Genomic DNA, 13,134 nt, shown 5'->3' on the forward strand with positions numbered 1-13,134 from the left:
AATTAGGGTCTTATTTATTTACTTGTCACTGGAAAACAGATACTTATTCTAGATGAATACCTCTTATTTCGTAATTTATTTCTTCGTCATGTATTGTTCAATATGTTCCGTATCATGTTCCAATCAAGGACCTAATAGTGTACAGTTATCGACAAGAATTAATCATTGTATAGGCAGTTAATCTGGCTAAGTGGTTGTGTAACGGGAATCGAGATGCAAATCTATTTCAAAGAAGATATGCAATATATGATAATACACAATACAACTATTTACTCGAAATAATTAAAACCAATAAGTCAGTGCCTCTAATGTTCCGTAGTAGATGTTTTGTTAAATTTATTAAATGGAATTTAAATTTTAATAATAGATAAGAGAAAGATTGAGTTCTTTCATTATTCTGATTTCTTTCAGCTGTTAAGATCCGGACGTTGACAGAGACCTGAAACTGTCACCGAAATATGCTCACCGAATTCTACTTTGTAGGTACAGAGATAACAATGACAGTCCCCTAGAAAATTTCCGGAGCTAGTGAACATTGAAAATTAATTCACATTGTTGAAAAACTCTTTTTGAATAGATTATATCTGATGGAAAAATAGTGATATTAAAAATGGAAATAAAAATCATACGAAATTCGCTTTTATTAAAAGATGACTAATCGAGCTAATCTCACCGATGTTCTCTGTTATACATTTTATGTATATACCAGCTACACGTCCCGTCTTCGAGCGGGAAAAATAAGAATTCGAAACCGTGCTATTTTTTAAACAATGAGAATATATAAACATTCGGCAACCGATCTATTCGCCCGTAGTGTGCTACAACACGCCCCACATAATTTTACAATTTTTATCTACATAAAACTTCAATCATAAATGTATTATTTATTTATTATGACGTCATATAGTAAAAGTACTTTTTGACAATTCAATTAAATGAAGGTTGTCGCAGTTGGCTACGCTATCTTTAAAGGAAAAAATCAAAGGGATTATCCGGAGAAAAAGAATGTTACCGACATAGCTTACAAAATTAGCATAATTTAGTGACAGTAGGCTATTCATTTATAGCGCAAAACCTTATAGCCTTTGGAGCAGACGAGTTTTAGAGTTAATACCGAGGCAAACTGAACGTATAGCTCCAGGCATGCACCGCTAATCTGAAGAAGCTAGAGGAACCCAACGGAGGATGCGTAAGGCGGATAACTGCAAGTTTAACTGCGCTGTGAGAGAGGCCTATGTCCATTAGCAGAGTGGCTGTGTAGCAATATTAGTTACCTAGCCTCCTTTGAGAATAGTTGCCAGGGCCAAAATCAATCGGAGGACCATACCGTCCGTATGGCGTCCCTTTGTTAGTTGATCTAGATATTGATAATATAAAGACAGACATACAACCTCCCCATACAGGTCCAACACCTCTTCACTGATATATAAGTAAAAGTGAAATATAAATGACTTACATATATCCAGAGCGTGCAAAAGCAGGGCCCGGGCAAGAAGCAATAGCGCTACCACACACGGCACCATCTCGCCGCGCTCACTTCACCATCTCTACCGACACTCCGATTCTGTAACAGATTGCTTCCATTAGACTAAAATCAATTTAAACATTTTCTTGTGCAAACTCTGACCTAAAGCTAATGTTTCATCGATATCGAACAGGCTTCTTTTTGTTATTTAAGATAGCTTATGGGACAACTGAGAACCTATGGTCATTATAAAACATATCAACCAATTCTTACATCGTCGATGCACAGCTAACCATAGCAACTAAGATGTTAAGTATTACTTGTTTAGCGATAGAGAAAGTGATCGCAACTAATAAAATTATATACACAACAAAATTGTCAAATAATAAACTGTCGATGTCTAGTTGCAATCATACCAAAAGAATATACTTTACACAAAGTAGTCTCATCTTACTAGTATTTTTAATCGTTTTACACGTTTCATTTAAAATTAAATTTCCCACCGGTTCAAAATGTAGATTATACCGGGAAGGACCGCAAGGAACTCGGCTACTATAAAGGCTACGAAACATAGTTTACAGACATAGAATTAAATCTCTTTGAATTGTTGCTTTATATAATAATGTATATAACGCAAGAGTTACTTATAACTAAAATCAAACTTATGTATGGTTCTTATGGACTCGATCTCGACAAACATATATGGAGGAGTATTCACATTGTTTCACTTTATACAATTCTGCAGTATGTCTATATGTGTGCCCGTCTACTTCTTTACCTTAAACTTTTTATTGTAATATATTTTTTTATTATACATTAATTACCTACTCGCAAAGGAATTTAAAATATAAACTATTCTGAAGCTACGCAAAAATCTCTAAGAACATTCCAGACGATTTTAAAGTTGCCGGTAAGTTTCAAGTAAGAAGCCCTTTAGGTAAAATAAAAGTGCACCGACGAAACCGTTGAAAATAGAATATTTAACAATGCCGCGCGACAATAGATATTTGTTATCACGTCGCTTTGACGACAATCTGAAAACGAAACGAAAATGAGCATCTTGATAAGTTGAAAAAACTCACATAAAACGATTAGTATATACAACAATTTATTAGCTAGGTACTAACTACCGATGACGTCTGTTCGAAATATTTTATATTATCAGAATTTAATATCGTTTACAAATATTTAAGTACACAACACGCACGACACCAATTAATTTGTTTACTTGTCTATTATCAAACACAATATCACTTCTAAAAGTTTTAAAGTCGCTGATATGACTAGAACCGTATAAAGTTCGAATTTCTTCGTGTATTAAAAACTATTTCGTTCCAACTCATCCAGGGAGAGGCCACGACCCGCAAGTTCCAAGCACCTTATACGGAGTGGAGTTGAATTCACTTCCTAGTTAAGAGGTTTTCAGTGTATTCGTTAGACGAATTCACGTTGAAGTTCTTTACCGCGACCGCAAACACACCGGTTTCCGGACCGATCACTTTGAAATATGTTTCGACACCAATAACTTTAAAGTTTAATCAGATTAAGTATTTATAGTGTCATAATATTTAACGATAAGAAATATTAATTTATATTTTTATTTCCATTAGATAATTGAAATAAAATATATAAAATGTTTTAATAGGTGAGAAAAAAAAAATTACAAGAATGCAACAATTGAAGTCTCGTTTGAGATACAGAAAATCACAATACGAATACTGAGTATATAAACGAGTACGACTACGACCGATGTCGGCGCGACGTCATAACCCGACCGGACGCTCCGAGATACTAGAGCAACTAGACGATAGCAGTTCCTAGCAGCGCTAGCTGGCGAGCTGGGGAGGCCCGGGCTAAAACTTCTTGTATGCGCCCGCCCTTACGCTCGGACTAGAAGACCGGTCTCTACGAAAATGATATGTATTATATATAATTACTTAAACTTTATAACTAAAATATCTTTGTGAATTTATACGAATGTTCAACACTAATTTCATAAAGTGGAATGTGTTGTCGCTGCAAACCGTTCTCAAAGCATTTCGTTTGAGATGAAAATTTTTGGTATTTCCTGAGAGACATCTCCACGTGCAAAATGTAATTAGATATTCTACAGTTACGCTCGTTTTCGTTTGTCTTGATACACTCATTCAGAATTCTTAATAAACTAAATCTTTTCATCATTTTTCATTAAATGATAATGTTGGTTTATAAAATGTTTTATAGTACCGAACGTAGCCTCTGACTCAGTGGCTAAACTATTATACATTCAATATTTTAAGTCGATTTTTTAACATTGTCATACGAAAAGTACGAAAACTAATAAGCACTACGAATGTTCATTTTAAAAGATATTTTCATTACAAATCGCACACACTGATCGTCAAAACCGACAGAATATTATCGTTAAGTAACCATTTGGCACGAAGGGAAAAGTAACAAGCAAATGAAAAGTTCAAAAAGGATTCACCGTTAATTCTGTTTCGACGTAATACATATAATATTACGGAAAACTCGGGGCGCGAGTCATGCTTCCACTCGACTGTTATTTTTTCACAAACATCGGATCGGATTTATCTCGCAACCGTCCATATTCGAGTTAGATATTATTTAATTTGTATTCGACGGTTTTGATTGGTTTTAGTTGGACGTTTATTTGACGTCTGCTGGGTTGCGTTTCATTTGTTTTATTTTATCGGCTTACTTATCCAGCGTGAAACATTCTGATAAATAAACTTTGAGATAAAAGATAAAAGTTTTGTAAGCAAAATCTATTAAACCACATATTCACTTCGGTTAACAGTTCAACATATTTAAACCACACACAACACTTCACTTCACCGATGGTAGGTCTTTGTTCGAGCCCGAGTAGGTTACCACCAAATCATCGGTTATTTTACCGCCAAACAGCAATACACTGTTTCGCTGTGTTCCGGTTTGGAGAACGAGTGAGCCAGTGTAATTACAAGTGGCGTCGGTTGGCGGCGCCGTAAAGGTGAAAGGACTATTTAATATTTCTTACAGTGGCGATGTCTATGAGCGGTGGAAACCACTTACCATCAGGTTGCCGTTTTATTTGCCTGCCTTTTCATTATAAATAAAAGAACATATATAAGTACCTTAACGGAAGCAAGAATAATTAGTTTCATGAAATTACTCTTTATGAATCGTTACTTTATATAATTTAATTTACTCGAATGAATTGATACATTTCTTTAAATAGATACGAATGGAAAATGAAAAAATATAGCGTTTTCATTCAAGCTTTCAAGTAATAAAAACGTGAACTAGTTCCTCTGTCGGGTTTAACGAGAAATAATTAAGGAGACTTCATAGTGATTGAAGATTATCAAATGACGTTTTCAAAATGAAACTAGATAATTGCGAATGCACCCGTATTGAAATATCGCACGAAAAGAAATCAATTATTTTCGGTACCTGTTATCGTGATCATAACAAAACGTAGCGCTGTTCCAAATTGAATTTTCACAAAGGTACGTCAAAATAAAATCTTCGAACGAATTTTAATTAAGAGAAACAACTTCGAATAAAATAACAATCATTTTTAATATATTTAGTTTAATATGTATGTTTTTATTGAATCTCGTATGAATGAATGAATATTTGATTGCATTTTTTGCTGACGTAGCCCTTATTAATGTACAATACACCCGTTTAATCGGTACTTATCGATTATATGAATGTTTTTGTAAAATTCGAAATAATTTTAGTATTTTGGTATATCTGCCAGTACGTTTGACAAAATGATAACTTGTACTGATTACTATAATTTTGCAATATATATATATATATATATAATATGACATTTTGACTATATTTGTTCAAGATTTAATTCTCTTTAGTGCTCGAAGGGATACTTAGAACCCTTTCAGGGAAACAAATTTGCAGTTATCTGGTCGCGCTTAATCAACGTATCCAAACTCAAACTCAAATTCCTTTATTCAACATAAAGCATTACACTTATTTATTGATAGTCAAATTAAACACTACCACCGGTTCGGAAAAAGGAACACCCTGACCTAAGAAGAACCGGCGAAAGAAACTCAGCGGGTCTTTTTTTTTGTCAAATTAATTACATACATAATTGTATATGAATAGAAACAGCCAGGGGGCGATCCCTATTGGTCTTATCCAAACTTCAAAAGCTAACGACGATCGCGGGACTAACATAGATCTAGATCTATTCCTACGAGTAAAACACTTAAAATATTTGATAATATCCATAATGATTTTAAAGTTGAGAGTTTAACAAAGACTAGTGCCGTAACAAAGGGCTTAACAATCCCATCTCTCACGTCAAGGTCTACTTGGGAGGGTGACGGACATCGGGTTGAATACGGTGACAGCGAATTATGTGACCGGTGTAATGTTTATTTAAGATAAAAATATCACACATCAATCAGGAAAAAGGAGACTTGAAATGTCTTAGAATATTGGTAAATAAAAAAACTCATAATCTACTCATTTATGGAATAAACTTAGTGGGAGATGATTTTTTTTTTATATATGTTTAATACTTCTGCTATATATATATATATATACATGTATATGGTGTTTTTTTTTTAATTAGGCAGTATGAAGTTTTTTATATACTAGCTATAGCAAAAAAAGGCTATCGCCTCGTGTCCACGAGGCAATAGCCTTTTTTTTCTTAAATAAATAAATCTCCACAGACCTATTGTCCGTGCCTTTTGTATCTCTTCTTTTTCTTATTGGCTTTATTTTCGATGTGCCTGTTTGTTTTATTTTGAGCGGGAACAACAGAAATTATATATTATAATAGCCGGTGACTATGCACAATTAACATGAACTCTTAATGTTGTTACTTTTCTTTGGCTGTATGACTAGGTCTGAGATAACTGGCTAAAGTGCCTTTAATGTTGCAACATTAAAAAAAATGCTGTTTTGAAAAGTAATTTATTTATATAAACAGCGATAACTATTTTAATTGATTTATATTAAATTAGTAAAAAAACATTTGTCACTCTAGCGAATATTATTTTGGAAGAAAACTACTCTACCTCGTCGCTTTTTAATTTGTACTTATTTCCGAAGTATTCTTGGCAACACGTGCATGTAAAAAATTGAGTAGTTAAGAGGTTCAAGGGTAACAATCAAACAAACACACGTTCGCCTTTATAATAATAGTTATATAATGGTAACCAGTTAATGGCTTAGTGATATAGTTAATACTGCGATATCGATTCATGAGACCTCAGCAGAATACTGTAGTATTCTGCTATGAAGATCGTATATTCACTAGACTGATACCGATTAGTCTTCATAGATATTGAAACGTTGAATGTCCACAACTCCACAGGTACAGAGACGCTAAGTAATTCCTCAAACAGAAGATGCATTGACTCTGTTGGGAACTACGGAACAGTCTGATACGATGAATAAGATAAATGTATCCATCCAGACGAAGCAGGCCGTTCAGAGATATGAGGAGTCCGTATTATAAAATGTTTGCATAGTGCAATATTAAAATAGCACGAATGATAAAACCTTTATTAATAGTGAGCAAATATTTCTAGAAAGTTGCATAATTAAAATAAACTACCTACTTGTGTATTTTAGTCATGACAAAATAAGCGCTAAATAAACCAAAGAAATACTTAATTATATACTTAAAATACAAATAAAACTTTTGGCGATGTTCTAAATTTAAATTATAGACATGAACCTTTAATTACTGCTCTTTTTTTTTAATTATAACAAAATTTCCTCAAAATTATATTTTTTATAATTATATATATACGAGTATGTACATCTAAAAATAAGTATTCAAAATTTTAGAATTTGCGCGTTAATTAATTATGAAACGTACATTATTCAAGCCGAAAATTCGGCTATTCGGACCCGCAAATATCCGAATATTTAATTCTGTAAACAAATATATAATTCTGTATATTTGTATGTATTTATGTATGACTTTATGTATATATGTAGGTATAAATGTATTTATGTACCTAGCTATATGTATGTAGTAGTTTATGTATGTATTATATTATTTGTATCTATGTATGTAGTCTATTTTACACCACCTACCATCTCTCTGTTGACTACTACTCCATATCACCTCGGTTGTCTGGAAGAAATCGCTTTAAAGCGATAAGACCGCCGGTTGTACCATCGTTTCTTTATATACACTTACTATAAGGCTAATCTGTTTAATTTGTGGTGTACAATAAAGTATATAAATAAAAAATAAATTAAATAAATATTCGGTCTGTGGCTATATAATGTTTATTTGCAGCACTAAAAAAGACGGTTATGTTGAAATATTCACAAGGAACTTGACAATTTCTGAGACATGATCATCATCGGCAATCACCAACAATTTATTAAAAAAATAGTGGTTTAAATTCTGAACCACTTGTTTACTAATATACTGTCCGTAATTAATCGATTTCATTTCATTTCATCAATCGGATTTCACAAAAGCAACGAAAAAAGGAACCCTTTTAGGATTACGTAGTTCTGTGCGTCTGTTATAGTTTGTTTTTAAAGAGGTAAATTTTGTTTATTCCGTCTACACTGTATTCACGCAAAAAATAGTTTTTATTTTCAGTACTTGCATAAACCATGCACTATTTATGTTGCATTTTTTTAATATTAAGAATCAATTAAAAATATAAATTAATATATGATCGCAATCGGAGTGGGATTACAATATTAAAATAATTTCAGAAAAAAAAAAATCGTCTAAAGAGTAACTCAGTTATAATTTATCTTTTATGTAATGCATTTTGGACGCCAGAGTTTGAAAAATATTCAAGATATAAAAAAGCAAATAAATAAAACGTAGGGCTTGTGGTTTAATGTATATAGGACGGAGAGGACCCTGGGCTCGATACAGATTATATCATATTTGGATATATTTAATTATTTAAAATAATGTTACGGACACAAGTTTCGATCCTTTATTTATTATTTGCGTGCTACATATCAACCCGCATAAATATAATCCGTTTATTTACGCCATACATCCATGATTGTGTCACCGAACTCTATATGAGTAACAAATGTTGACAGTTTTCGTCCAGTACATTTGGATAAAAATCAGCTGTGACACGAGAGTGCTTCTATAAAAGTCTCGTTTTTACATCGACTATACGAAATGTTAAAACAAAAACTTATTAAATATTATCAACTGGAGTGTTATTGTGCGTGAGTAACAAAACACAACGTTAACTTCAAGTAAAGAAAATAAGATTATACAATTTAATTACCAACCACTGTAACTACCGAGCTAATTTCTCACTTGACCGTACATTAAGCAGGCAGTTCAGCGAGCATAGTAACCAAGCATTTAATAAATCTGTGACCTAAATGTTGAAATGTTGAATTTTGCTCAGAAACTCACTCCTAATTCCTGGTGCAAGTAGCTTTGGAGATCACGGAAGGACTGAGCTAGATCTCATTTTTAATGATACAATTTTTAAGGTTTGTTGCATTCAGTAGATTTGTATACTTGAATAAAGACGTAAGAACGTTAGTCACAACTGACTTACATCTTTTTAAAATTTAAATTCAGAGGTCATTAAACTTCTGTTCTGTCTGAGTTAGCTCTGAGTCAGTCAAAATCTATATTCAATATAGAATTAAACTAGCTTATCAAATGTAAAAAATCTGTAACAGGTTCGGAAAGGAAAAATTGTAAACGACGAATGAAACTCAACGGGGTTATCCATTATTTTAAACTATGAAACGATTTATTTTACCAAAAATATATTTTAAAAACCACATGATTTGTCGATACGTGATTCTTTGCAATAAATGTTATCTTAATTCAGTAAGGCTCGTCCGGATTTGAAGCCAAGGTGCAATTTTTTCTCTAATTATTTTCAGTTCGTCACGTTGGCACTCGTAAGTCGAATACTATATTAAATACTTTAAACAATACAAAACCATTAATGAAATACATTTTTATTTATATATAAGTGATACATTTTATTGGTGGCTTTGTGCGATTCCGGTACCATCCATATATTCTACCGCCAAGCAGGATTTTTAGTATTGGTGTGTTCTGGTTTGAAGGTTGAATGTAACTGTAAAACGTTTTTGTTCGCGAGGGATAACATCTTAGTTTCCATGGTTGATTGCGCATTGGAGATGTTAGTAATGGTTAAGTTTTCTTACGGCGCCAATGTTCACAGTGGTGACCGATTGCCGTTGCGTGATCCATGTGCCTAACAATCCGCCTAACAATGCAAGAAAAAAAACATTCCTATCACTTACAGCGTTATCACAGCAATACTTCTTATTTATGCTCTTGTTATTTCGGCGTTGCTGCCAATTATCGAGAATATCTATGCTAATATTATAAGTATCTCCGTTTGTCTGTCTGTTGCTCTTTCACGGGCAAACCCCTCAATCAAATTTGATGAAATTTGGTTTGTAGCAGGCTTAAACTCCAATGAAGGACATAGGTTACTTGTTTAATCCTAGCACCTGACGACCAATCCTTAAAACGTGAGCGAGGCCGCGGAAGAGAAGTAGTTTAGAGATACTAGACATTATACATCGTGTTTAGCGGCGTAGACGGTGTAGGTGTATTTCTTAGTGCACTGGCAATCAAGATGACTAGGGCATCAAGATCATTTATTCATATGACTTTCAAAAGTAAATTAAAAAGAAACTATCATATTTGAGGTACATAAGTGTTTACCTTAGCAATTATAATTAATGTAATAATTCGGTTGAAACCATAAGATCAACTACTTTGACCTATTATATTTCAATAACTGATAATAATTGGCTTAAATCAATAAATGTGTCGCATTTAGCAGATGTAGACGAGTCGTTCCCATTCTGTACATTAAATTAAATTGATGATAAGGAATCATGAATTTAATGTCTCCAATTGAAGCATTGCATCAGCTCAACTCAATAAATTATGTATGTTATCTGCATCTATTAAGTTTATGACATATCTTTGTTTTGCAAGTACCGACAATTATTTGAACTGTTATATATTCTTTGCTTCATCATGCAGCAAATTGTTTCTATTTTATTTAAAAAATAAGATCATAGCAATGTATAATATATAAATTATTACTTATATTCCATATTTTTGGTACTAAATAAGTATTGAGCTAGAACTACAGCTGTATGGACATATACTATTAAGTAATTCTATTATACCAATACTGAGTTCCACAAATGACACTCAATTTATGATTTATTAGTAAGAGGTCTGGTTTATTTAAGCAATCAAGTTGCAGCGAGGCGAGTTACACATTCAGAAAATTGGACTGATGGACTATTTATAACAATTATAAAATAGTACAATGGTCTCTTCCTGTAATTCATTCGATATGTACTTTTGCAGAAACACTATCATTCAACTCTAAGACGTGAACTAAATCATAGAATAAAGTATGTTCTGCTTTTTCTTAGGATTTGCTAATTTTATTAAAGGCCAGACTTCCAGTTGATCATCTGTGTTACTTTTGGCCTTTTTTCCGACTATGCAAATTTGGAAGCTAAGTTAAAAAGTATGTCAAGTTGAAATCTTTATTCAGCATAAATGCATAACATTTACTCATTATTGATTAAAATCTACCTCTTGTAGAGTGCAATTAAGACTGAATGAAAGAAGTAACAGTAACAGAACCTACTAGAAATGTTAATCTGTGATGTTGCCCGGAATGCAAATTTTATGCACATATGAAATAAAATCTATTGCAGATAGCTGAAATTGATCTGACATTATTGAATGTTAACTTAATTTTTATATAGATAAACTATTTTTTTACACATGCTGTATTTGTAAAGGTAGTTTTACACACCAAATAGTCAATGTTAGAAGTCGACAGTAATTTGCCAACTATGAAAATCAAGATGTTAAATCCGTTGTAACAAGGATAAAGGATATTACTCTATGTCTATAGCCTTTTATACGCAAATACAAGAGTTTATAAGAGAAGAACTTGTGGTACCTACCATTGAAGGCTTGCATAAAATTTCCACCAGTAATTACAGCAAGCAAAATTTATCAGAACATTTACTATTGAGTATACATGTGTTCTCAATAAGATTACTGACTAATATTTATTTTAGTGCTGCAGTATAATATGCTCTTATTGGTGTGAATAAAATAATATAGCTAAATGAGATCATATAGTATTTTGGCTGGAAAAGGTAGCTACATATTATAACTAAATAGTGTACACTACACTATTTAGTTATAATATGTAGCTATAGTAATATGTATTATAATGTGGGATATGAAAAGATTAGTGGAGAGACGTTTCCATTAAAAATATATACACTTACAATATTAATATAGTTTTTGTATTGATGATAAAAATGTTTAAATGATGCTATATTGCATCTTTAATTTATTTGCTGTAATAAAACTGGATAAACCAATGATTTATTTTTATTCTTGATAGAATGTAAGACTAGGATGCACAAAAAGAATCATAAATTTATAAACACATTATAATAAAAGTTTATGTAATGATCATAAGAAAATGGTTAATAATAATATCATAGTGAATCAATTTGACTTTTAACTGCCACTCATTAATTTAAAGTACCTATTTTTACTTTAAAAAATATATTTAATTGTATGTTTATTAAACGAAATCGACTTAATAATATGATTATTTTAATTTTTTAACTAATTACTTATTTTAAAACATAGCTACATTTAAAAAGTCATTTATGTACTTCGAATGCGTAAAATGATTAAAGTGACAACTACGAAACAATAATTGTAAACACGGAAAAAAAAATCGAAATTTGATGAAGAAAACGGGAATGTAAATAAACGCAATATATCCGTCAGCAAGCGAAGCAGGCATACGAAACAAGAGGGGCCGTTGATACCCTTAGCGTAATTTATTTATGTTTGACCAAGTGTTAGATGAAACAAAGAAAACAACTATACATCCAAATGTTTGAAGCATTCACTAAGGATATTAAATAGAAAAGTTGTTAAGAATAATAAAATCTCACGTTTAACGCACCTTCCAACACCAGGTAGATAGGTGAAACCCGGTAACATGGGAAGTAAATTAGCATAACGATGTCCTCACACTTCTGAAATCACCAGCCATAACTCTACTATATGAACACTCTGTGGTAGAACTCACTTACTACCGTCAAAATATCACCATTTTATATGAATGTTTAGTTATGATTATTTTAAAAAGTGTATGCACTCTATGTAATAAAATATGTTATAACACCTCAATTTAATCGACCATAGCACAAAGCTTGAAAGCTCCTGCACGTAGTAAAGTTCGGTCTGAAGTAGGCAAATAGTAGCGAATGGACATTTGAATGAAAATACAGATTGTCTATACCAAAGAACGAATGTATCAAATTCCTACACAAACAATCAGTAACCATAGATAAAGATAATAAATAAAAATTACAGATTATGCTTACTAACATTAACCTAATTTAACCACTACAAAAGGTTTCTTTATTTACCTAAAATATTAAGCAAAGTGTATGCATACATTACACTTATGCAATATTCTTATTTATCATTCATCATTTCATTGTAGTGAGATCAAAGAAAAACAATCAAATAATTAATAAAAAAATTAAAGTTTGGTTTTTTATTGGTTCAGTTTTAATATTTAATCTCATAAATTGCATCATTGTCCATAAAAAACAAAGACTTGTTT

At 32.0% G+C, this 13,134-nt stretch overlaps 1 protein-coding gene across 4 annotated transcripts in view; it reads right to left on the minus strand.

Annotated features, from left to right (window-relative positions):
- Positions 1-12,724, minus strand: part of LOC125075983 (discoidin domain-containing receptor 2-like) — a 65,123-nt gene extending 52,399 nt beyond the window's left edge. For 2 of the 4 annotated variants that reach the window (XM_047687895.1, XM_047687891.1), the window contains exons 1-2: positions 12,466-12,724; positions 1,457-1,564 (exon numbers count right to left, since the gene is read on the minus strand). In XM_047687895.1, coding sequence (XP_047543851.1) covers positions 1,457-1,523 — 67 coding nt within the window. In that variant the 5' untranslated portion in view covers positions 1,524-1,564; positions 12,466-12,724. Of the gene's footprint in view, positions 1-1,456; positions 1,565-2,547; positions 2,567-12,454 lie in introns of those variants that run through there. The other 2 variants (XM_047687892.1, XM_047687893.1) reach the window with 2 other exon arrangements.
- Between the last annotated feature and the right edge of the window lie 410 nt (positions 12,725-13,134).

This window comes from Vanessa atalanta, chromosome Z (genome assembly GCF_905147765.1).
Source record: "Vanessa atalanta chromosome Z, ilVanAtal1.2, whole genome shotgun sequence".
In the NCBI taxonomy this organism is placed as follows: Eukaryota; Metazoa; Arthropoda; class Insecta; order Lepidoptera; family Nymphalidae; genus Vanessa; species Vanessa atalanta.